The 26,968-nt window shown below is 42.1% G+C and overlaps 3 protein-coding genes across 5 annotated transcripts; 1 reads left to right on the top strand and 2 right to left on the bottom strand.

Moving 5' to 3' along the window:
- Positions 1-1,309: 1,309 nt before the first annotated feature.
- On the bottom strand, positions 1,310-8,162 carry Ak2 (Adenylate kinase 2). The gene is made up of 5 exons (XM_075688259.1): positions 7,884-8,162; positions 7,776-7,821; positions 6,719-6,909; positions 2,964-3,131; positions 1,310-1,635 (listed from the first exon to the last, which is right to left on the bottom strand). The coding sequence occupies exons 1-5, from the start codon at positions 8,013-8,015 to the stop codon at positions 1,414-1,416; spliced, it is 759 nt and encodes a 252-aa protein (XP_075544374.1). The 5' UTR covers positions 8,016-8,162; the 3' UTR covers positions 1,310-1,413.
- Positions 8,014-26,943, bottom strand: Archease (protein archease). Of its 3 annotated transcripts, none has more exons than XM_075688260.1 (9): positions 19,056-21,194; positions 18,885-18,963; positions 16,638-16,720; positions 16,487-16,554; positions 16,322-16,358; positions 15,875-15,940; positions 12,328-12,385; positions 11,566-11,682; positions 8,014-8,188 (listed from the first exon to the last, which is right to left on the bottom strand). In XM_075688260.1, the coding sequence occupies exons 2-8, from the start codon at positions 18,949-18,951 to the stop codon at positions 11,603-11,605; spliced, it is 459 nt and encodes a 152-aa protein (XP_075544375.1). In that variant the 5' UTR covers positions 18,952-18,963; positions 19,056-21,194; the 3' UTR covers positions 8,014-8,188; positions 11,566-11,602. The 3 variants fall into 3 exon arrangements, with proteins under 3 accessions (XP_075544375.1, XP_075544376.1, XP_075544377.1); XM_075688261.1 differs by having other exon boundaries at positions 16,487-16,539; positions 19,056-21,170; XM_075688262.1 differs by lacking the exons at positions 8,014-8,188; positions 11,566-11,682; positions 12,328-12,385 and adding exons at positions 25,526-25,536; positions 25,630-25,654; positions 26,649-26,943 and having other exon boundaries at positions 15,832-15,940; positions 16,487-16,539; positions 19,056-19,087.
- LOC142578735 (ATP-dependent RNA helicase DDX24) lies at positions 8,406-10,739 on the top strand. The gene has a single exon (XM_075688252.1). The coding sequence runs from the start codon at positions 8,635-8,637 to the stop codon at positions 10,702-10,704; it is 2,070 nt and encodes a 689-aa protein (XP_075544367.1). The 5' UTR covers positions 8,406-8,634; the 3' UTR covers positions 10,705-10,739.
- Positions 26,944-26,968: the final 25 nt, after the last annotated feature.

Below are 26,968 nucleotides of genomic sequence, written 5' to 3' on the forward strand. Positions count from 1 at the left end.
TGCAATCACTTATATACATATATATATGTTGATAGTTTCAATAAAGATTTAGCTGAGAGTTAGCGCTCGTCCTGTCTGCTTCTAGTCTGTGTGTGTCACTTCGCGCTAAAACCCAAGAATATGTTACCATACCAACTCGCCCTACTTTCTATCCTTTTGCATTATCTTATACACCCCTGGCAGGCGCAGGCCTCAGCGAGCCCCAACCCACGTACCAGTCCAGGGTCTATCCTTGGTGTCGCCATTGCCGTTTTGGTGTCCTGAGGCTCCACCAATAATGTGAAATAATGACACATTGTTACAACTAGTAAAGAACACGATTGCATAAATACAATTATGTCCAGCCGCCAACTTGACAAGTTCAGCACTACTGCGCACCGTGACTTCTACAGCACCAGTCAGAACTTTGCCGTGCGATGATCCTAGTCATCAATACAGCAGCATAGTCTCAAAGCTAGTCCTGTATAACTTGCTACTCTGCTCCGAAGATAATGAATGAAAGAAGGATAGATGATGTTGGTGACGAATATTGGTGTGATGATCCTAGCCACACAGTTGCATATGTTTAGTTTCAAAATTAGTCCTGGTGTTGTGTAGAAATTGTAGCATGCCCCATTGAGTTCTATATACCGGGTGGGGGCCAAGGACCCAGAATAAATAATCTGAGAATGACCTGGCATCCGTGTTTGCCAGTGAAGCTAAAGTCAATCCCTTCTGTCTGTGTGTTGGGCATCAGTTGCAATCCGGGCAATGATAGCCGATGAAGTGTGCAGTGTGCCAAGTGAATGCCACACTAAGTCGTATACCACACTTTATAAATAAACTTTTGTGTAGGCTAGTTAGTTTTTTGCTTCGATAGATACATAAACAATGCGGAAGGAAGCATACAGGTATAAAGGCCCTTATAGAACACACACATAGGCACCAATGTACATGTTATACATGCCTTTACACCTGTACTCATCTTAGTTCCGTGCCCTTTACTAATCTGTTGGAGCAATGTATCCTGCACACGAAGCCTGTGTCAGCGTTTCGAGTTTCAGTGGCATACAACATATCATATTTCGCTGTAAAACTTAAAGAGGCACCTGTGTTGACGATGTAGTTGAGTACAGTGATTGGATATGAAGCTGCACATCACATAGATAAGCGGGGAGTTATCAGGTCTGGAAAAAATGTGCACTAAGGTGCCATCGTGCAAGGCAACTCTTCTGTTTATTTGGCGTGGCATGCACTTCACATGAGATGTGCACAAGTGCACCTTTAGGCTGCAGGATTAACACAGAAAGAACTTGAGGCAACAATCGGAAACGCTTGTATGAAAACCCATAGCAAATCATTTACTTCACTACAGCAGCTATTGACACGGAGCCATCATATCTTCTTTTCCTCTTCAGATAACCCAGCTCTCCATCAAAGGAAGATCACATGGTCCTTGCTCTTGGCAGTTTCAAAAATCTTTTTGATGTTTTCAAACACATTCTGTGGAGCTAAGGTGGCATCAATTCTGGTGTGAAGCCCACGTTTCTGGTAATAGCCAACGAGTGGTGCAGTTTGTGTGTGGTAAGCAGACAGGCGTTTCTTCAGTGCTTCCGCATTGTCATCCGGTCGACGCACCAGTGGTTCACCAGTCACCTACAAATAAATTGCATAACAGCAACATCAGTACAACAGCAGCCTGAATGGACTCTCACTTAACTACGAGAGCAACTAGGCAACAAAAAATAGAAAGAGCAACAGAGGTAGCTACAATGATTTCAAAACTTGTTTAGCAATCTCGAATTTCACCCCCCTGCTTCTACTGCACAAGCTACAGTTTTCAGTATTTCCCTTCATATTGAGCATGTAAAATGTGATTACAGATCCAAAAACATTTGTTGCAAACTAGAAAGAGAATTTGAGGCCTCTTATACAACGCTACAGAAACTAAACTGGTAAAGCAATGAACAGAGCAATAAAATCATGAAACTAAACTGACTCTTCTCGCTGCCAATATTCGTGACCAAGAAATAGCACGTCACATAAAAGAAAGACATCAGGATGTGACATATCATTCAATGTCGCAAAATATTAATTATTACATGGAAGGTGTCACAAGTAAACTTACTTATCAACAATTCAGCATAGCGACATGTTTCTTCAACCAGCTTTTACAGCTCGCCGCTCGCACTCATGGCCAAAACAGGGCACAATAATATATGATTTGACGTAACCTTACGTCCACAAGTTGTAGTTGCAACCTATGAAGTAGTTATTTCATAAAAAGCATTGCCGATTAAACACAACTGCACTGCAAAACATGTGCAATGAGACTTCTACGGCCACACTACTTGCATATTAAACAACAGAAAAGTATGAAACAGAGTACAGCGCTTGTCACTGCAACGCAACAGTGTTGCACAACTTTGCATATTAACAGTGCAGGAAAGCTCACTTACAAACTATCTTATAAATAAAAGGCCTGGCAATGGTTCTCTCCCATTAGTTATAGGTGCCTGGTGGTTAAGTCTGATGCACGAGAATAAAAAATTGCATGCTCCCTTATAGGCTAGCTGGGAGTTAGACAAAAGTAACTGTTGTATTCAGCGCAGCAAGTGCCACTTATTATTTCTAAACAGCACCATAATGAACACTGTGTTGCGACTCGCCATAGCCCTTTACTTTGCAGAATACAACTGGTGATGTCCAAAACATGGCAGGCATGACTTCACTTCCAGTAGCTGCAGTAAGCAAAAGCATAGCCTTCAAGATTGGATTCCATTACATTGAGGGAGCAGTCGTTGGACGTTGCACTGTAACTATAAATTGCTGCATACACACATTTAAATATTGCCTAAAACTATTGCAACCATGTAAAGATGCACTACCAGCACAGCCATGAAATGGAGCAGCACGTTTCTTATGACACTTTGCCACTGGTTTCTTACAAACACACACACAAAAAAAGAATAAAGAGCTCTCACATCATCAGTCATGGGCTTTTTTGGTGGGTTGAAGATCTCATGGTACGAGCGCCCGCTCGGCAAGTGTGTCAGCCGGCCTGTAATCCTTCGGATGAGCAAGCTGTCATCAATGCCAAACTCTATCACAGAGTCCAGAGGGGTGCGCCTCTTCTCCAACATTTCATCAAGCTGCCAGGAGAAAAGAAGTAGAAAGCAGTATGAGCATGATGCATGATCACCTATAAACCATGCAATAGGTACAAGGAATGCCTCAAATTCGAAGGAATAATGAAGACAGAGAAAGCCTAGGGGAAATCAAATGCTATGTTTAATTGAAATGTAGAAACAATAAGATAAGGAAAATGAAAGTGGATGGAAAGATGGCTTGCCATAGGTGGGAGCTAAATCCACATCTTCAGCATTACACATGTGGTGCTTTACTAATTGGGCTACCACGGCAGCCATCCTTCCATCCACTTTATTGGATGTGTACAAGGTTAGCCCTGGGGATATTATACAGCGCTGTTCATGGCTTTGAAACGTGCTGGCTAGGAACAGAGAATATTGCTCTGTAGTTTGATATGAATTTGCACTTTAACAATATAGTTCCTTAGCTGCCACTTCATATTGTTTCTAAGTTGCGGTACAAAATGTCACCTTTGGGGCCAGGAATAATCGGAACACAGATATTATGTGCTCACACTTGCACAAAAGATTTGCAAAGTGAATGTTCAAAGGTAATAAATGTGTTAGATTCCATAAGCTTTGCAATGTTGCATCAAAACCCACACAGCAAATGCGGTTGAGACATGCTTTATAAGAAATATAATGCACCAGAGGCACAATTTTATCTTGACCAGTCGGTCCTATACATGTTGCAAAATAGACAGTCGTATGCAATCTTCATGTTATTACTCGCAGTCTGTCCTGCGACGCAGTGGTACACCAGGCTCAGTAAACAATACTTGCATTTCCCAAACTCCCCCTGCACACACAAGCAGGAATGGAACATAAATGCATTTTAGCTTTCATAATTTTTTATAAAAATGTCCACCATATTACTTTCAACATATCTGGCCTCTACGAATTCACTTTGTCATTGGCATAATGCCAAAGACATGTAATACCAAAATAGGAAACTCTCACACTGCAAGTTTTGCTAAAAGAAAACAGACCAATCTCACAGTGAGTTTTTTTTTTTTCGGCACTGCTACTGCAGAGGAGTTCAGTGGTGGAAGTACTTAGTATCATCGAGCTTCCTAAAAAATTAGAAAGAATTCTGACACTAGTGTCTATGGGAGCTGGTGGTATGGCAGATAAGCCAGCATGGGCATGGTGGTCAGTACATGGATTTGCTAAGACTCACCCCCATATTCTCAAACAATCCTCCACACAAAGCTCTTCCACCACTCGAAGTTGAGCATGGTGCCACCCCTCTACTGATGAAGCTACACTTCCTCAGAATTGCCATGGAGTGGCAACAAAGTGCAGAGACCACTCTCTTGAGCCGAGGTGGAGTTACAAGTGGAGAAATGCTTCAGAATACAGGGTTTAGTCTTTCTGGCTTCAGACAGCTTGATGACTTGGTCAATTGATCATATTAAACAATATATTGCATTATACATACAACAATTTGCTATGATTGCTCATGTGCACAGATGATGCCTTCATGTGTTTAGAAAATATTGGTTGCTACAAAATTGAGAAAAATAAAGCATAACATGTAATGTGACAAGTATGACTGAGGCCACAAGCATGAATATTAGAAATTGACATACTGTCCACCCTTCCCATGGCAACTGAATGATTGTGATGCCAGAGTTCCCTCTAGTAATTTTTGTAGGAAACTCTATGCTTAGTGATTGGGTGGCAACTACGGTTACAGCCTCTACCACTTTCAAAATTCCCTGGCAGAAACCACCATTCATGCATACGAGTTTGGCGTTCTCCTCAATATTGCATTGAGCTTAAGTGAAGCGCGAAAGCAATGGGACATGCCAACATTTTGGAATCGACAAAACTAGCATGTGAGTACTTGGATCATTGTGCGATTGGGGTACTTCGTAATTTCATGACTTTCATCATGACTTGTGCTGGCGCCTCCAGGTGGAGGAGGTCTGCTCTAGGGCTTACAGGAGCTGTTCTTTTTGAGAAAAAAGTTGCAGCATGCACCTACACATTTGAAGCTAACTGCGTACAAAGAATTTGTTCGCCTGGTTTTGAAGTACACTTCCCCAGTTTGGAGCCCTCACTAACTGTACTTGCGAGATAAACTCGAAAAAATTCAGAGAACCGCTGTGCATTTTGTTTGCGTTATCGGAGAGCCGATTCCGTAAAACACATGTTGAATTGTTGCGACTTGGAACTGCTAGAAACACGACGAGAAAAACAATGACAAATTGTTTTTCAATATAACCAGAAATCAAATAAGAATAAACAAAGAGACATACATTCGCCCCCCTCTAAAGCACAGTGCGAGTTTAAACCACAGCGCGAAATGCGAAGGTTGTGGGTTCGGCTCCCACCTGCAGCAAGTTGTTTTTTCATCCACTTTAATTTCCACTAATTGATCGTTTCTTTATTTCATTTTTTCAGCACAAGTAATTTCCCCTATGTTGTCCTTGGTGTCAGTGTTTGTTGGCTTCTCATGATATGACTAATAAAAATCGGGCCCCTCGGTTAACCCCCTTTCTTCTCGTTTATTACATAATGAGGGTCTCGAATCCGGCAACATTGATGCCTTCAGGTAGCATATGTGGGTTTATTGACCAGTTGCCTTCACCCAAAAAGATCACGTTCTCGTGACGCCTGTGGCAAAAACTACGTTCCACGTTCGCCGCCAAGGTCTATGAGTGGTGGCGCTGGCTAACACTCCCAGGGCTCTGCTAGTACACATAAATACCCAATAAAAGTGGATGGGGAAACGCCGCCGCAGTAGCTCAACTGGTAGAGCATCGCACGCGAAATGCAAAGGTTGTGGGTTCGGCTCCCACCTGCGGCAAGTTGTTTTTTCATCCACTTTGATTTCCACTAATTGATCGTTTCTTTATTTCATTTATTCAGCACAAGTAATTTCCACTATGTTGTCCTTGGTGTCAGTATTTGTTGGCTTCTCATGATATGACTAATAAAAATCGGGCCCCTCGGTTAACCCCCTTTCTTCTCGTTTAGTGCTAGTATACAGCCTTATAAAACATGCCTTGATGGTTTTCAATACTAGTTCTTTCCTTCGTGTATTAATATATGGAATGGCCTTCTGGACTGCACTGTAACGGCACAAAATGTTAAATAATTTTATGCTCAACTATAATTGTTTTACAGGCAATGGGATAATTAAGAATTGATCATGCTTACTGTTATTCTTGCATTTCTAACAGACCGTACACATGTATACTTGTTTGTAAATTGTGTTTGGCAATGCTGTATAGTGTTATATTGTCGGGGCTGAAATTTATCTTTTTATTCGATAATTCCTCTCCTGTAATGGCCCTCAAGTGAGGGCTACAGTATTCCTAAATAAAAAAAATCAAATTCAATGTGTGCATACTAGAAAACATCAAAGAACCACCTGTTCTTTAGTATTCTGTTGCATAGTGAGCCAAATCCACAACATGCTGAACCAACTGAGTCCTTTGCCTGTGCTCTTTAGATTCCCCTCGAAACTTGACAGCATAAGCAAGGTCACAGGAAACTCGAAAGAAAACAATGGAAATACGTGCACACAGATATCATACAACTGTAAGGCATTTCATGAATTTACAGCAGCAGTGATGCACCTTTTCAGCCTGAACAATGGTACGTGGAAAGCCATCCAGAAGGAAGCCATTGCTGCATTCGGGTTTGTCCAAATTCTTGGCCACCATCTCGATGACTACGTCATCGCTCACCAGTTGTCCGCTCTCAATGGTGGACTTCAGTCGCTTGCCCAATTCAGATCCTGAACTGATCTCGCTACGTAATAAGTCCCCTGTAATAGCCAGTGGAGGCAAATTATCATATTGGCTGGTGTAAGCTTCAGGTTTCACTACAATCCACACATGCTGAGACTCCTTATTTGTGAATGGCGCAGAAAGACAGGACACAAAGTAGGTCAGACAGACAGACTACATTTGTGTGCCTGTTGCCATAGTCCGTCCTGTGTTTTTTTTTTTGCGCCATTCACGAACATTCATTCCTATATATGCACTACATTCATGTTACATGGGCCTTTATATGCACGCTACTCTGCAATTTGTTCCCTGCATATGAAAATTCAACGGCAGTTACAAATGCCCTTTACATATATGAAGCCCTAACACAGCTACATCCGTTGTTCCAACTACATGAAACAATGGTGGCACTTGCATACACCACTACCAAATGCAAGCTGAGCCACACAGCCAATGTAAGCGCAAAGGATCTACATTATGCATAGAATTAACTTTAGGACACAGTTTCCGCGCTTCCCAAAACATGCACACAAGGCACAGAATAAATGCATTTCAATTTGCATGTCGACACCGCCAACGTGTTTTTCATATGTCCATGCCGTTCATGACTCTGGGCCTGTGCATATAATCAAGTTTCACAGCACAGCAAGGCTTTATGAATTTAACAGTAAAGGCATAAAGTTGGAGCATAAGCTTGTCGAAAATGGTTTTTACAATATGCTTCACGAGCTGAAAGGCAGCGATCAACTAAATAATCAGCTGAGGAGTGTAAAAATTACTTCAGCAGATTTATCCATGCTAGAATCCACAGGAAAGCACCAAAGTAGTCGTGCATAATGTCTGTCTACTATTTACAACCCACATGCAAATTCATGCTTGGCGCTCTTAAAATCGCAGCACTTACCGGTAGCCAAGTGGCAGACACAGTACTCTTCCTTTAGCTTCGGCGCCTGTGGCAAACGAATACTGCATTATTATACAGAGCAACAGATCACACTCTTTATTACTCTACCTGTGTGCCCTTGCCAGATCCCGGTGGTCCAAGGAGAACGGCGTTGATACCTTTCCGGCTTCTGCTTTCGTTGGGCACGTAGCTGCCGGCATACAGATGTTCACTCTCTTTGCGTTTTTGTAAAGGAGCCATGTGCTATGTTCACGAGGTTCTCTGGGCGATACTTCAGCCGGACGATATAGCGCTCCTGGTTTACCACAGGGTCAGCATATGCTCCTCAACCTTACACAACCTCGCCGGCCTCACACACCTCACACCACCACGTCGGGAAAGGGCGCAGAAATCCGAACGCGAGTACGAGTGGTCTACAGAGAGGAGATAAGCAAACAATAAAAAACACAAAAAAGTAAGAAAAATGGTCACGAGTTTATTTATTGCGCTACCATGCCCTGGGCTACTAGTTTCCTTACATAAGTAATGTTAGCATTGCAGACACTTATCCGATTTCAACTGGCATAAAATAAGAAACTGAAGATAACAAATAGAACCCTTCACTATCATCATCACCACATGACTGTCGCTTCCTGTCGCCCCTGTCGCTTTTGCATCTGTCCGTTCTGTTTTGCACGTGGTGCGAAAAGTTAACCATAGTTAACGTTGGCCATCTACAAGATTGTGATCAATTTTCTTTGCTGTTGACAGTTGAATACCCAGCGGTTACTAATGCGACTTTTTCATCGAGGTGTCTGAGTGGTTCTACGACTGTCGGCAAGATTCTGAGGTATCATTTGCGTGCTGCGCTATCTTAGCAATGCCGAAAAGATCTGTTGTCATCCGATCCAAAACGCGATGGAAGCCTGTTGAAATAGAGCCTTCAGCCGTTCAAAACCTAGAATGGGAGGGATTCTCGGGTCTTGAAGAGCTCACAAGCTATGACATTGTGCGTCAGGATGAGTTTTCAAAGCGATCTACCGATACGAACGACAGGCCTGCCAAGAAAAAGAAGCGAAAGCGAAAGCGCGATAGTAAGCCGGCGGGAACCAGCAGCGGCTCTGTGAACGAAAGCGCGGAACCTTCAACAGTAGCCCGTGATGATGCAGGGTGTGACGTTGAAGGTGTAGCGTGTCTGCGTGAAAAAAAGCTCAAGTGTGAGGGCCCGGACATGTCTTCATGGCTCAACTGCTATGTTCCAGAACCCGTGTTGCGAGCGTTGGCCGAATTGAATTTCACTGAGCCCACGGAAATACAGGCACTAACTTTGCCAGCTGCTATTCGTGATCACTTGGACATCATGGGCGCGGCAGAGACCGGCAGCGGCAAAACACTCGCTTTCGGCATACCTCTCCTGCACCACATCATAGAACGAAAAGCACGGCTGTCCACACAGGGCGATTCGAAAGCCATGCCTCTCCAAGCTCTGGTCTTGACGCCTACGAGAGAGCTCGCCATTCAGGTGACGCGGCACATTCAAGATGTAGCGAAATACACAAACGTGCGCGTCGTGAACGTCGTCGGAGGTCTTTCGTCGGAGAAGCAGCTGAGACTTCTGAAGCGCAAGCCCGAAATCGTAGTAGCTACGCCTGGCCGCCTCTGGGAGCTTGTTGACCAGGGAGCGCCCCACGTGTCCGACGTGAGCAAAGTCCGCTACCTTGTCATTGACGAGGCTGATCGCATGGTTGAGAAGGGTCATTTCGAAGACCTTACACGGTTGCTGGAAATTATGAACGCACCTTCCGAAGATGGAGAAAAACGCCGGCGCCAAAACTTTGTCTTCTCGGCAACCCTGACCATGGTCCACGACTTGCCAAGGCGCATGAAGAACAAGCCCAAAAAGCACAAGCTGTCTGAAAAAGAGAAAGTTGAAGAGCTGATGCACACCATTGGTATAAGTTCAAAACCAAAAGTGGTTGATTTGACCCGAAAACTTGGAACTGCTGAGTCGTTGTGTGAATCGCGAATTGTGTGCCCCTCAGTCGAGGACAAAGACAGTCGGCTGTACTATTTCCTCTTGGCACATCCAGGGAGGACGTTGGTGTTTTGCAACAGCATTGACAGTGTACGCCGTTTAGTATCTGTGCTGGACTTACTGCAGCGTTCTCCGCTTCCACTGCATGCCTCCATGCAGCAGAGGCAACGGCTAAAAAACCTAGACCGCTTCAAAAGCAATCCATCCGGTCTTCTCCTTGCCACAGACGTGGCAGCGAGAGGCCTTGACATTCAGGGCATCCAACATGTCATTCACTTTCAAGTGCCACGAACTGCTGAAGTCTATGTCCACCGTAGTGGCCGTACTGCACGGGCCAAAAGTGGTGGACTAAGTGTGATGCTCATGGAACCACGAGAGTTGCACTTGTACCGCAAGATTTGCAAAACATTAAATAGGGATGACGATCTTCCCGACTTCCCTATTGACCTGAGCATGCTGAAGGCAGTGCAGAATCGTGTTGAGCTGGCAAGAAAACTTGAAGCCGAAAGTCACAGAGCTCGCCGAAGCAATTACGAGGACAACTGGCTGCAACGAGCTGCCAAGGAGATGGAGATTGACATTGACAAAAGAATGCTTTCAAACACGGATGAAAAAAAGAAGGCTGACACAAAACGCAAGCTTAAAGCAATGCAGTTTCAACTTTCCGAAATGCTGAAGAAGCCTCTGTTTCCTTCTGGTTTCTCTGGGAAGTACTTGACCAAGCAAGGGACTCTGGAAGTGCCCAAAGTGCGCATGGATGAGGCAGCACTGGAGGTCATAGAAGCATGGAAGAATAAGAAAAATGCTGTGACTACACCAGCAGAAGGTGCATCCAAGATTAAGCAGAAAAAGAAGAATAGAAAATTTCCATTGTGGAAGCTGAAAGCAATTGGTAAAAAACAAAGTAACCAATAAAGTGCAGAGGGCTTAATTATGATGGCCAAGATGGAGGTTTGTGTGTTCTGTGTGAGGTTTGTGTGTTCTGTGTGCCCTTGAGTTACTGTTATCTGAGGTTTTCTGCGCACTCAAGTATCTATTTCGTCTGCACAGCCCTGAGTGATATCGATTTTTTTTTTTCGTGTTGCCACGGTGAATATTGTAGATAGCACAGCTCATTGTGAAAATATTGCCATAGTGTTTGTTCTCTACAAGCTGGCACTAAGTTTTTGCATCCCCATATGTGAAGACAAAGTAAGTAAGTATGTGAAGACAAAGTTGTCGAAAGTAAGCAAACATAAGTGCTATTGCACAGTACTCAGTAGTGCAAAGTTTTCACACCAAACAAGCCTAGAGCTCTTGGTATCACTAAACCTAACACAAGGTTGACAGATAATGTGGCCAAGCACATTTGACATTAAAAAAAATTAAAATGGTAGTTTCATGCTTGTGTTCATGCTCATGCTTCATAAATTGTTTATGCGTGTCCCATTTTCCTCCCCTCGAGTCATTTTATTTATGCCATTTTCATTGGCAAAACAGTTATACATGCCTTGGAACCAGCAAATAACCTATGGTTTACAGCTACAGAAGCTTTCTGCCATTTGGCAAGCATGTTTGAAAGCTTTTACTTGTGACTAGATTATGGGAAAGCATACATTAAAGTATGTGTTTCTTTTTTTGGCAAGATTTATTTCTTTAGGTACATATCTGGGGATTCAGGCCAATCTAACTTTTCATCTTGGTTTTACGTAAATGGGTGCCCACCTTATGAGGTCAAATGTACATGCATGGGGGGGGGGGAACTATCCTGCTGTGCATCCCCCCCAATCAACCTACCTTTCTTGAACAGATGTCTTGCTTGGGCCACTTGCTTTTATAATGGGGTTTGTATTTTTTCAACTTCATTTTGAAACCATCCAGCAAACCACTTCAACCTTTCCCTGGAGGTCATCTCTGGCAGGAACATCTCGGGTATTAGTCAAACGAAGTGTCATGTTTATCAAACCTTACTGGCAGTTTTATCCACAGAGTGGCACCGCTACAAAAACAAATACCCAAGCATGTAAGGTAATTTCAATGATTTCAGGAATTTCAACAGTGTAATCATGCAACGAAGACCGTGTGGCAGCATCTGCCACAGCGTTCCTTCCCGTTTCACATCCTGTGAAAGGAGATAAAAAATGTACACTTGATTTAAGCCCTACCCCCTATCCTGTCTGCATGCCTATAACATTCACTTGACTAATCAAGGCCATTTTGCTAATGCAATTTTAAGTTGCAAGCTTCAGCACATACTGCCAGACCTCAATGTAGCTAACAATTTAGAAAAATTGTTTCCCCTAGAACGCTTTCATAGAAATTCAGCATTGCAATTGCCAATTGAATAAAGTAATATTTCGTTCCTTTTGACAAACTTAAGTTTGCATCACTTCAGCTGCAGAATCCCGGTTCAAGATGGTTGTCAACATCGAAGGATAAATTGCAGTGCAAAATGGACAGGAACATGAACAGATAGGACACATTCCTCACTGTGTCCATTGATACTTAAGCAGGCTCCTCAAGAATGCCTCACAGCAAAGTGGCAAGTAATGTACATACCTGCCAACTGCTGACCTCGTACTTTGTTGGTAACCATGCTGGATATAACGCCTACGAACTGACGGAAGGAGTGGAATTCGCATTAGTAAGATCTTGATGAGGGCTAGTTGGTTCATACTTAGAACTGAGGTGAAACAACGCGAAAAAGACGAGGACACAAGGAAACAAATACCACAGACAAGCGCTGACTGCCAACTGGAAGTTTATTTGAAATTTACCGGACATTTATACCTTCTTCAGCATAGGCATGCGCACATCAGTCGCAAAAACATCTGCAAATCAACATTTTAATCTTTCTTCCAAAAATGTGATTTCTTTTCCCGACAAGGCAAGAGAGGGAGTGCTTACACATTTATTGCCTGCCTTTCTTATATGAAAGGCTTCTACTATTTCCCTTTCCTTCTTACTATTTCCTTTCCCTATTAATTTTGTCTTTTCAAATATGGGGGTGCATTGACACTTCTTGCAGTGTCCAGCTAAATGACTCCCATAGCCATTCTTTAGGTTAGTGCTGTGCTGACGAGCTCTTTCATTGAAGCACTGTCCCGTTTGACCTACATAAGATTTCCCACAGCTGAGCGGTATTTGATAGATGACGTTGCGCCTGCACTCAGTGAAACGAGTTTTATGATTAGTGGTGCATAGGTGCCTTTCCCGCTTGTTCATGCGATTGCATATCGAGGAGAACTTGCACGGGGCACTGAAAACCAAATTAATATTATGCCTATTGGAAACTTCCTTCAGATTGTGAGACAACTTGTGTATGTATGGCAGCACGTGCGCTTGTCTTTTGTCTTTGTTTTCTTCTTGGGAAGCATCAGAACTTCTTTTCTCTTTCTGCAAAATGGCTTCGCATACTGAAGTAATCACAGAACTGGGAAAGCCTGCGTTCTGTAGTCGCGATATCTGATTTAAAAAACTATGATCGCACTCATGCTCACATGACTTACTAAGTGCTGCCTTAATGCACGTTGTTGCTATGCCTCTCTCAATCAATTTAGAGTGTGCGCTGTCGTAACGCAACAGGGTTTTCTTAGATCTGGGATGATATCCCCAGCATATGTGCTCGTCCAAAGAAAAACAGAGGTTAATATCTAGAAACTGAATACGGTTGTTAATTGGCAATTCATACGTGAACTTAAGTCCTCCCGATGAGTTGATGAACAAGTTCAAAATTTCTTCAACCGCGTCATGAAAATGCATACAGGAATCTTTCTTCATAACAATTAAGTAGTCGTCAACATATCTAAACACTCGCGTTACAGGCATGTCTACCAACTTAGCAGAAATTACATTGTCAACCGAGGATAAAAAAATGTCACATAAAATGAGGGCGATGGCTGATCCTATGCAGATGCCAGTGCGTTGGATGTAGAATTGGCCATCATAATTAACAGCAGTTGAATGAAGATAAAAGTCTAAAAGCGCTAAAAAATTGTCGCTGTTGACACATAGAGAATTCTGAAAATTAACTTCCCCGAAATCTTCTATCCTATCGCGCACAGCGCACATCAAACCATCTCGCGGCACAGAATAATATACATCTACTGAAAATGCAGTTAGTGCGGTTCCCTGGTCTTCATTTATGGCCGAGATAACTTCTTCCGAGCTTCTTACCAGGAAAGGGTCATTTATCTGCAACATCTTGAGATGGCCTTGCAGAACTTCTCCTACATGACATTGCCATGACGTCTTCTCGGACACAATAACCCTGAAAGGGTATTCAGGCTTGTGTGTCTTGCAAGTGAAGAAAACATCAATGGCTATGGGAGTCATTTAGCTGGACACTGCAAGGAGTGTCGATGTACCCCCATATTTGAAAAGACAAAATTAATAGGGAAAGGAAATAGTAAGAAGGAAAGGGAAATAGTAGAAGCCTTTCATATAAGAAAGGCAGGCAATAAATGTGTAAGCACTCCCTCTCTTGCCTTGTCGGGAAATCACATTTTTGGAAGAAAGATTAAAATGTTGATTTGCAGATGTTTTTGCGACTGATGTGCGCATGCCTATGCTGCAGAAGGTATAAATGTCCGGTGAATTTCAAATAAACTTCCAGTTGGCAGTCAGCGCTTGTCTGTGGTATTTGTTTCCTTGTGTCCTCGTCTTTTTCGCGCTGTTTCACCTCAGTTCTGAGTGGAATTCGGTCGGCACTGTCCGAGTAAAGTGCCACTTTTGGTGGGTTGCGAGTTGTCACTGCAACAGCTGCAGCCACCGTGTACTTCGAGCGTCCATCATCAAAGCATGCAATGCTGGCACATGAACGTTTTCACGTGTAGGGGTGCTTTATGTTCCAGTATTAACGTGGCTTGATACAGGCGATACCGATGGCTACTAGAGCTTGCTCCACCTGAAGCCATTGTTTTCGAGATTATGGGTATCCTTTACTTATGTGCTAGCCAGCAATGCAGCAGCAGTACCCTGGTTACGATTCTCAACCTCATATAGTTGATTTCAGCTGTAAGATTATCATTAGAATTTTTATTGAAATGTTGATTTAAGGACACTTATTCACACAATGCTAGCCAAATGAACCATTATTTGAAAATGCAAGATTTACACTGCTAAAATATAGAAACTTTGATTTGCTGAAGTTTTTGGTAACAAGTACAATTTGGGATATTGGCTGATATTGATTTTTTTTTCCAGTCTAGTACATTTCAAAAAATTCAGACTTGCAACTGTGCATCAGGGTAACCTCATTTATGTACTCATACATGCGAATCTCCCCATCAACGTGGCTCCTATATTAACATTTATACAACTATCAGTCAACACAATCTTTTTAGCTATCCCGTTCATAAACCACTCTTGGCTGCAATGCCTTGGGACATGGCACCACATATTACAGTTACCACATTAACCACCTGTGTCCAGTATTTGCCGAAGCTTTCACCAGGTCTTGAAGCACAAGTGCTAGGGAAGTGAAACAGTTTTAGGAAATGGCACAGAGCAATTTCAACAAATTCTCTACGCCTAACAAATGAAAAATTTTCTGAATTTAGGTAACCAGACAAGTGATCATTTTAATGTTCCCTTCAATATGTGTGCACCTGTCCAGACAAGTCGGGTGTGATGTCAGAAGCATAATTCACCAGGCTATGCAAAGTTCATGCCAATAAGATCAGTTGAAATTTGGCACTGTCTTCCTATCCCCTAGTTTTTGTGAGCATCTGTGAATGCCATTTCTACATATATAACTCTATTCCATCCCAGTGGAAGGCAGCCAACCTGGCTCGGTTCAGGCTAACCTCCCTGCCTTCGCTAGTTTTTTGATTGCATCAACCACATGTTGAAGCATCATGCCACATGGTGCTCCTCTCAGCTTATTTCAGTACAATCAACAAGAGTCTGCCACGGTCCAGCCTTGATCATGCTGATGTGCATAAAGCTTTTTATGAAAGGGTGTGTACGGGCTGCCTTAACAGTACACTAGTAGCTTAAGTTCTCAGAAGACAGACAGTTCACAATTCCAGGCCAATATTTCACAAAATGAAAGGCAAAACGAAAACAGCACATAACTTATTTATATGTCAATAATTGCAAACACCTCATGCTGGTTTGGGTTGTCCCAGACTTGCATGTTGGAGTATGTGATCGCCTTCACTTCTGTGCCCTGTAACAAGAGAATAGAAACATGACATACAATGGTGTAAGTATTAGAACTTTTCCATGCCTCAAATGTTTGGACCACATATCCAATGATGATAATACATCGTGTGGCAGGGGCGGAATGGCTATGACATCTGGAAGGAAAGCTACAAAGCATGCTATCATGGAATTCACATGCTCACAATAAGCCTCTGCTGACTATGACATTGTGCTGCATAGTGTTAGCTCAGATGTTACAAAATTAGCAGGCAAAGTTTAAGCTAAGCGACAGTAATGAGGAGAATGCATTCTTCAAGCGATCATTATTTATACTGTATATTTACACATCACTTGAATTCATATAGGCCAGATGGCTATCATGCAGTTGTCAAGAAAGGATTCACACCTGAGGGTGCTTGCCAAGGTCAAACACTTCACCATATCTGCAAGATGCAAAAGAGCCCACAAGAATTAAATCTGGGAACATGCATGCATTCACAAATTACAGTGGCAATAAATGTTTTCAGAGAAAAATGGCTGGATCCTATTACCAATCTACAACATTCCTTACACTTTGGCCTTTATCCTAAAAGCTTCCTTATCAAATTCAAGAATCTTGACTTTCTGTAAGGAACAAGACTGCAAATGTGAAGTGAGCCAATAATAGAGGGAAACCAGATAAAAGATGGCAACATTTTTAAAACGCTTAAAGGACTACTCACTTTTCCAATCATAAATGGTTCTGCACTAAAAACAAAGAGCAGCTCATCTAAAAAATGGTACAGCAGGCCAACCATGTCTTCAGCTGCAATAAGAAAACAATTCCAATGCTTTATATAAAATGAAGAGGCAAGTCTAGCCATGATATGACAATTTTGTAAAATTACCCATGCGTCATTACACAACATCACACACACTGCTGAACACAGTACTAACGAACTTGTGAAATGTTTTTGTGTGACAGTAACAAATTTTGCAAGCTACGTAAAGACCATTAGAACTACTGCGTATAGCTGTTACTTTGTGTGGTGTACTTAGAGATGATCACGCTAAAATTAATCATTGGGCGAGGTGGTTCAGCATTGTGCAAGCAGGGGCACAGTTAGCACTACTGCCTATATCCCCATTTGTAACATTGTCTGCTTGCACATTCATGCTTGACAGTGATTGCATGTTTTAACTATACTGTGCCTCATGTTACATTTACACAGGCTGTTCTAGAGCAACAGGTATATTATGAGATACTCCAAGGCTCAAACTGGTTATGATGTTTGATGTAACCAATATGAGCACCAGGTTGAAAAAAATGGAAAAAACCGTCCCAGCCTGTCTGAGTATTCAATCTTTAGTGCGGTGCCTGGCTGCTGGGTGTGCCATTCTATAATTACCAAGTGCTAGCTGCTTCATTTGCACTGTGCAAAAGCACAAAAAGTACAGATGCATCCTCACTTGAGATGGGTAAATATCAACATTTTTGAATATGAGTCAAATACTAAGCATTGAATAGTCAAATGCAAATATATAATTACAGCAAAAATATTTATTTTGGCATAATCACGGACCAGCCTCGTATGGCTCGCAGAAAAGAACCCAGCCAACACAAAAAGCCAGGACCAGTTTTAAATGCAATATCACTAATCATCATTCAAATAACTGCACAAATAGCCTCTTCTTTAGACCTGGCTGCAAGCAAGGTTTCTAAATATGAACGGCTGCTATATGACTAGCTTTCCAAAACCACTAAATAAATGGTTGTTGTATAAAAGATCAGGAGCTGTGGAAAAGGGAAAAAAAAGCAGCTCAAGGACTTGTGCACTGCAGAAACATGTAAAAGGGCCTTTTGCAAAGAAACCCCACTGTTTGTAGCATAAAAGATAAAACTGCTACATGACTAGAATGCAAGAAACACTAAACTACAGACTACAATAAAGAATTGCAGGTTGTCAAGTAGGCTTCCATCACAAAACTGAAAACAAAGCTTGAATTAACCATTGCGATTCTGCACTGCCTCGAAAAATTTTGTCATCTTTTCACTTTTGGTAACTTATGCTATTTTGTTCAGCATGTGGAAAACAGTAGCCAGACTTTAACAGTTGGTTGTTGCGAAATATTTGGTTATAATATTCAAAAATACCAAATAGTTCATTTTCGAATACAAACAGCTGGTTTCTAATATTCGTATTTGAAACTTCAAGTATTTGCTTTAAAATATTCGCCCTCGTTCTCATGTCTCAGGCTTTGAGAAAAAGACCAAGCTGCCAGTGCTGTACATGCTTGTCCAAATGCCAAATGTAAAAACACGCAAACCAAGATTAAAATTAAGAGAAATATGGCTTTTTTTGCCATTGCACTTACAAGTCTTGACCCCCCCCCCCAAAAAAAAACAAGATTCTGACAATACTAACACTGTTATTTGCGCTCCCTAATGTGCTCAATACAAAATAAATCAACAAAGTAAGACAGTGTTCACGTTTTGTACAACTCCCTGCTCACATGCATGCTACCCACATTTGCTGAACTACGACAAAATTTTTAATCGGCTAAATTGGTGCACACTACTGCAGCAATCTTTGCAAAGCAGCAGCGCTGGTAATAGCCTAATTTTGTTAGCAGTTTTTAAACAGTGCCTAAATAGATGAGCAGATATGACAAAAAAGGCCCAGCATATATCTTGCGAGATTTTTAAGCATGTCGCCAGGCGCCATGTAATCTAATTAATTAAATTTTGGGGTTTCACATGCCAAAACCACAATCTGCTTACGAGACACACTATAGGGAGGGACTCCAGATTTTTCACCATCTGGGATTCTTTAATGTGCACCCAATGCATGATGCACAAGCATTTTTGCATTTCACCCCCATTGGCCATGTATATCAGAGGTCGAGGAGTCGCACATTCGAGTCATGCATCAGTTCTGGCGAGCAGTAATAAGGCAGGGTTTTCTTTTGTATTTTACCCACATACATACCTTCTGCTTTGATGTCACACGTGGCATGAATGTCAACTTTGTCAATTTCTGTCATGTAGGCAAACATTGCAACAGCTACCTGAGCAGGAAAAAAAAAGGAACAGTTGCAATTTTAAGTAACAAGAATGAAGTTTGTTCTGCTAGTTACTTCAGCAAAAAGAAAAGGTTTACCTGTTCAAAGGCTTCGGTCAAGTCATCACCCCCTTGAAAGGACTTGTTAAGTACAACTGAGGTCTATGTTTTGCCACACATTCTCTCCTGCTTTGACACTGCCCACATTTCTTTTTTCATGTAACTTGACACAATACCCTGTGTAGCAGGGTCCTCAATTGTGGAGGTGTGCTAAACACTGAGAAAACCTGTCTATTTTGCCTACAACTACAGAGAAACAATTTCGCGCACAAGAACAAATTAATTTATGCTTTGTTAGTTAGCCCAACCGTTTCCTTTCATGACACTGCAAAACATACGAAGCAGCTTCAAGGAGTCTTGAAGGTAGCTAAAGAAATCTTTTTTTTTAGAGAAAGGTTATAATGAAAATTCAAAGTGAAGCCTTTATACTTCACAAGCTACCAGCACTGCTGTTAATAGCAAAAATACAATGTCATGTGCCTGCTGATGCTGGTTTTTAATTCACCAGTGAAGGTTTTCGGACAGTATAAGGGCACTGAAAAATCTATGGAAAACCTGCACAAAATATCTTTCTGCAGCAGAATATTAATTTGCACATAAGGCAGTAGAAATTTGTAACCCTTGAATCTGAAACGTGGATATTAATAAATGCTTTTGTCACAATTTCTTCGTATGCCTTGCTTTCTGGCAAGTTCTACTGGCGCATCTAATATGCGCTTCTGTGACAGCAAATTTATTTTGAATGTACTATTACACATCTAATTTCCTCCATGACAACCACTCGTCCTCAATGCTTTCTTTTTTTTTTTGTTATTCCTGAAACACTTTTAAAAATATTGTGGCACTTCCAGCTGTATATTCCAAAAGGCAGTTTGAGGTCTGGTTTATCCTAATTTTGCTTTGCGATTTATCTACACTTTCACCTCTAACTTCTCTGTTCGGCGAAAAAATTTTGCAAAAGCCAGGGGAACTCATACTTCGATGTTTTTTTATCACTGGCTTTACTCAACAAAGTATAACAAAAACATAGGTGTTCTGCCACCTATGCAGGTGGCGTCGTCGGTACACAAATGGCAACAATCGGGAGAATACATTCTATTTATGTATGATACTGCCATAAACATCCAGCAGGGGGCCAGGGTTTGAATTGCACCAACTCACCCATTTAGCAATAATTGCACACAATGTTCAGTTCCCCTCAAATACAAATAGAAAAATACATGTGCATAATGCATAAGTTCCAGGCAAATCTTGCGCCAAACAACTACTGAGTACCTATTAAACTAGATCAAATCTGCTGACAAAAAGAAAATTGAGATTATAACTTGCACTGAATCCTCAAAGAGGGCAATAACAATAAGCTTTTCATACCACATGGGAAGCCTGGTCATTAACCTGGTCCTTGACATTTACTCTATAATTTGTTTTTCTCATGCAAAAATTCAACAAAGCTTTGTTCAGGCCAGAAATTCCCAAACTTAAACTAAAAGACACGTATGGTTGCGATATTATGAGAAAAATTATTGCGAATCATACACCATGCCCCAGTTACCATATAGAAAGACGTTTGAATCGGAGGAATTCTGCAAAATACATAAATTGAAAAACGTTAAACGTTTGTGTAATAGAGTGTATTTCTTGCAGCTCAATTTATTATAACTTCCTTTAAAATTTGATTACATCATCCTTGAGTGAATTAGAGCATCAGTTAGCTAGCCAGATGCCTTAGTGCATTTATTTTGATGTGGATCTTTGTTTTGCACAGGCTTTAGGAGCTTTATGCAAGCAGAAAGAATACAGTTTTTCTGTTCCACCAAGAATTGTTTGTTGCTGCCATTGTCTTTAGCTCTAGGAACATGACGAGCCCTACACTATGTGTATGATAAAAACAGCTGCAATGTCTATTTTCTGATGTATTTATTGCAATAATGGCGCTAATCAACAGTATAACCTGTAAAAATTGGATATTTTGTCATCAAATTTTTCTCGCAACAAAAAAACTCTCTCTGCTCATTGTATGGCAGCAGCCCGATTGGGACAAGCACTGAATGAAGTAAAAACAGGAGATGCACCGATTTCTACTTTTTTACACTGCCCTGTTCCAACTTTCTTCAATCCTCGTTCTAACATCAGTGCTGCCACCAGGCACGTACCCAGGAGTTTTTTTCAGGGGGGGGGGGGGGCAACCACCTCCACCTCCATCATCATCATCATCATCATCAGCCTGTTTTATGTCCACTGCAGGACGAAGGCCTCTCCCTGCAATCTCCAATTACCCCTGTCCTGCGCCAACCGATTCCAACTAGCACCCGCGAATTTCCTAATTTCATCGCTCCACCTAGTGTTTTGTCATCCTCGATTGCGTTTTCCTTCTCTTGGTACCCATTCTGTAACCCTAATGGTCCAACGGTTATCTATTATTATAAAATATGAAGACGCCAAATTGGCAAAGAGGGCCCAAATTTGCCTAACCACATCGGGACCTGTCCCTCACGCTCTTGTGAACCACGTTTTTCAAATGTGCAGATTCTTGCCCGAAGTAAAGATACTAGAGCAAGGGAACTGGTTGAAGCCTATCACATAGGCAAAAAAGGCAGCTTGTGCGTGAGCGATACTTCGATATCATTATATAAGGCCGAGATGAGGTTTCTTGAGCGTGGTGCGTCATGAATGTTTGATTAAATGCATGAAAGAATGTTTCCTCTGTACGCATGTGTTGACTACAATATATATGTGCCTGCGTTCTGTAAATAAAATAGTTGCGAGTGGCGCCCTGTCCTGTTTTCTTCTCTTGTGTGTGTCTGTTGATTTGGCATCTTCATATTTTATAATGAATAGCTACCAACTAGCCCAACAAGAAGTGCTTTTAACGGTTATCTAACCGGCGCATTACATGACCTGCCCAGCTACATTTTTTGCTCTTGATGTCAATTAGAATATCGTCTATACCCGTTCGCTCTCTGATCCAAACCGCTCTCTCTCTCTTAACGTTATGCCTAGCAATCTTCGTTTGATCGCTCTTCGCGCGATCCTTAACTTGCTCTCAAGTCTCTGCCCCATATGTCAGCACTGGCAAAATGCACTGATTGCACACCTTACTTTTCAATAATAATGGTAAGCTTCCAGTCAGGAGCTGGCAATGTCTTCCGTATGCGATCGAACCTATTTTTATTCTTCTGTGAATTTCCTTCTCATGATCAGGGTTCCCTGTGATTAATTGACCTAGGTAAACGTACTGCTTCACAGTCTCTAGTGGCCGACTGGCGATTCTGATCTCTTGTTCCTTTGCCCGGCTATTTATCATTATCTTCATCTTCTGCATAATAATATTCAACCCCACTCTTACACTCTCTCTGTTAAGGTCTCCAGTCAATTGTTGTAACTCGTCTGCGTTGTTGTTGAATAGAACAATGTCATCGGAAAACCTAAGGTTGTTGAGATATTTGCCGTCGATCTTTACTCCTAAGCCTTCCCAGTTTAATAGCTTGAATTCTTGTAAGCACGCAGTGAATAGCTTTGGAGAAATTGTGTCTCCCTGTCTGACCCCTTTCTCTATAGGTATCTCGCTGCTTTTCTTGTGTAGAATTAAGGTAGCTGTAGAATCTGTAGATATTCGTACGCGAAGGACGAGTCAGCAAGATGACAAACTATTTACAGATTATATTTACAACAACGGTTGCAGCGCTGACCGGTCAGATTCACAGCACGAGCTCAGTTCGTTCTTCCTCCAGATGACGAACTATTTACAGATTATATTTACAACAACGGTTGCAGCGCTGACTGGTCAGATTCACAGCGCGAGCCCAGTTCGTTCTTCCTCCTCTTTTCTGGAGTGATGGCGCCCACGCGCCTCATTCAAACACCACACGCACGTAGCAATATTTTCTAAGCTTTTTACGTAAGCGTACTGTACTCCTTGATTACGTAGTGCCTCTATCACTGCTGGTATCTCTACGGAATCAAATGCATTTTCGTAATCTATATAAGCCACATAGAGAGGCTTATTGTACTCTGCAGATTTCGCGATAACCTGATTGATGAAATGGATGTGATCCATTGTAAGGTATCCCTTCCTGAAGCCAGCCTGTTCCCTTGGTTGACAAAATCGAGTGTTGCCCTTATTCTATTGGATATTATTTAGGTAAATATTTTATATAATACTGGGAGCAAGTTAATGGTCCTATAATTTTTCAATTCTTTAACGTCTCCTTTTTTGTGGATTAGTATAATGTCTGCATTCTTCCAGTTTTCTGACACCCTTGCAGTCGATAGACACTTCATATAAAGAGCCGCCAGTTTTCCAAGCATTGTGTTGCCCCCATCTTTGATTAAATCGATTGTTATTCCACCTTCTCCTTGCACTCTTCATCGTTTCATGTCTTGCAGGGCCCTTCTGACCTCATCGCTAGTTATAGGAGAGTTTCTGTATCCTTTTTATTACTGTTTCTAAGTGAGGTATCGTGACTCCTCTAGGTACTGTATACAGGTCAGCTTAGAATTTTTCCGTTACTTTAACTATATCTTCGAGATTGCTGATCCTTCTTATCTTTTAGTGCATACATCATGGTTTGTCCTATGCCAGGTTTCTTTTTTACTGATTTCAGGCTGCGTTTATTTTTTACGGCTTCTTCAGTCTTTCTCGTGTTATAGTTTCGAATATCAGTTATTTTCGCCTTGTTGATCAGTTTTGACAGTTCCGCGAATTGCGTAACGCTGTGCGGCCGCCAGTCCCATACAACCGCGTAGAGCGCAGGACTCTGCGATTCTAGACGTACTGCGCTCACCGCGAAAGGTTAGAAAAACACCCACATAAGCACAGCAGAGAAGTGGCTACGTGAGGCGGTTTGACCAATAACTGTAGAAGCGTCATTCAGAACAAGTAATTGTTCTCCACTTCCGGCGGCGTTTTCCCTACTTCCTTTTTCAATAAAAAGATGTTGATCCGTAAATATTCTCATAAACAACGGTTAACTTTTTTATTATTCGCTTTTGCTTGCAGTTTGGTTGTTGCCTTGGCTCTCTCCCTTAGTAGATCGCTTAATTTCTGAACTCCTTGCAATTTTTGTTTCCAGTTGCCAATTTTGCACGGAAAGTGCTATACAATTAGGGAAAAACAGACGAGGTAACGAGCGACAGTCATCTTGTTTATGAGTTTAAGGGTTATTGCAGGGTTTCATGATGGACGCTCTTTCACCTTATTTTATTTCCCACCTTATCTAATCCATATCACGTGTATATGGTTCCGGGCATCTGCCAGCGTCGCGGCGAGCCGTAACTCAAGGAAATAATGAAGCAAAGAGAAAAGTTAAACGCAATTGGCGTTTTCTCCGGCCGCAACTCGTTGCATGTGAGTACAGACCAGCTGAGTAACAGCCGCATCCCTCTCCTGGTCCCAGGATCAGCCTAAACAAAGAAGGTTGAACTAACAAAAGCAACAGCTATGCGCGTGACGGTTGAATAGATGGTGACAACTGAACGCATCTCGAGTTAATCGCGCGGGTGCGGAATCTATGAGATAACTGTCCTTCACATTACAAGAGATGCCGATAACTAGGCAGCATAATGCTGACCGATGAACAGCTGCCAAGTCTCAACATTGATCTGGCGGCGCTTTAGGAATGTGTGAGGAGTGGTGGCGTGGGTGGGTATGCCACTTGATTTCGGGGGGGGGGGGGGGGGAGGGGGGGGGCGCCCCCTGCCCGGGGTACGTGCCTGGCTGCCACACAATGAATGTTCACCGACTCGCCCAGTTTTCTGTTCTGATGCAAAACTCTGCTCTCACCCATAAAACAACCCATAAGTGCATGCTATATCATATATGATACAGCAATCAATGCTTTCCTCACAGATTCGCCAGAATGTCTTCCTTTTCCCAGGCATCACAGTAAATTGAGAGCAAACAAAGCCTATGCTATTTTTTCAGCGCGACTTTCAGGTGTAAGAATCGGTAAATTATCCTGTTTGTTAACAATCTTTTTTCACGTTGTGTGACAAGCAGCCAGCACACATATCTCAAGAGAAAAATAATGAAAACATTATTTCTGCAGTTACTGCTGCTATATTTTTCATTGCTAAAGATGACCCAGACTCCAGTCCAGATAAGTGTGTTATTTCTTTTAGATGATTTCAATAGGTTAGAAATTGTTCTGTGTGTATTATATATGATACAGCTTGCAGCAAGGGGCCAGGTTCTGTAACAATGAAAGGTTCCAAGGTGACTTGTTCTTGAGGAAGTTCAATAGAAATGCCTCACCTCCCCACTATACAAGATTTCAGTAATTATCTGGCACTTTTTTTATGAGACACAGCTGGTATATGTAAAACCACACTGTCATGCTTGAGCTCATTATAACAATAGAAACCATTATGCTCATGTGCACATTAGCATGCTTTTAGTCGTGTTGTGCACTAGAAGCTGCATCAGCACATCACTTCTGTTTAGCCAGTGCCTGTCATCAAGAACAACCGCAGTGCAAACGCACTCCTGAAGAACTTTCAAGACAGGATACATCCATGAAGCCTGCAACAGACAGTAAAAGAAATTCATAACTTTAGGTTGACTCAATCAATACCTTTATTGTAAAATTACAGACCAAACTAAAGAGGAGCTTACTGAACATCAGCAGTGTGATCCAGATCTGCAAAAAAACAAGAAAAATATGATTACAAACAAAGCCACACATTTAAAAAAGTTTATTTCACTGCCATAAAATAATTAGCAGAAAAAGATGTTCTAAGAGCACAAAGAGAAGTCACCGGCTTTTTAACAGAACATGTACAGCATGCAGGTTCTTGCACGCCTCCCCAAACCTTCTGCATAAAAAAGTTCGACGCAATGCTAGAAGTAGAACATCCAGATGACCTGTACATCGCTACTAGGCTTACGGTTTTAGTATATTTGTTGAGCTTTTGGCCACAACAGCCTGCTAACACAGCCTATTTAATAGGCACCATACCAACAAAAACCTTCTGATTATGGGGTTTTACGTACCAAAACCACCAACTGATTATGCTGCACACTGTAGTGGGCGACTCCGGATTAATATGGACCACCGAGGGTTCTTTAACGTGCGCATAAGTCCAAGTACACGAGTGTTTTGCTGTTCGCCCCCGTCGGAATGTGGCCGCCGTAGGCGGTAATCGATCCCGCGATCTTGTGCTTAGCAGCTATTCTTGCTAGCGAACAAGCATGCACATCTGGCAGGACTGTTTGGAAACATTCAGATAGCCTGAATGTTGACAGCTAAGAGACGCTGGAAGTGTATTGACCATTTCAATGTGATGTACGAATGCGTAGTAAGCTTCAACGCAAGCTTCTGCTAGCAGCGATAAATGAGAACTGGGAGCAACAACGTTATACGAGACCTCCGTCGGTCGAATATTGGAGGAATGCGCTTCAAGAAGTAGACCCCACAATGACGTAAGAGATTTGCAAATTTGAAAATAGCTCCACGTGCTTTTCGCTCTCAGTCAACATGCCGGGAAAGTATATTTCAAAGCAAATCGTAGGCAGTAAAGCAAACCGCAGACGGCCCAACTCACAAGGATAAACGAGTCTATATATGACAACACACTATCACTGGTGAACGGCCTCCGATATTTTGCTGGAAAGTGAGTAATATCCACACTTACATTCGTACTTTATGGGCGGTATCGAAAGCTCCTCGTCTGAGAAGTCGTCTCGTTCAACCAACTCGTACCAGGATTCGTCGTCACCGAACGACATGATGGTTTACTTTGGACACTTGCTGCAAGAAGTACGTTTTACAAAAAATAAAGAAAGCTAAAAGTTTTAGCGACACATTTCAGTGGTGTAGAGCGGGTGGGACTTGTTGCCGCTCACTTGCATTTTGGTTGCAAGAGTACTTGTCCTGTCTTGGCAGCGACTGGCAGCAAGCGTCTCATGCTGCAGGCATTGCTGCAGCGCTGCAGGCAACTATAATCAATGCCTC

Source organism: Dermacentor variabilis, chromosome 4 (genome assembly GCF_050947875.1).
Source record: "Dermacentor variabilis isolate Ectoservices chromosome 4, ASM5094787v1, whole genome shotgun sequence".
Classification (NCBI taxonomy): Eukaryota; Metazoa; Arthropoda; class Arachnida; order Ixodida; family Ixodidae; genus Dermacentor; species Dermacentor variabilis.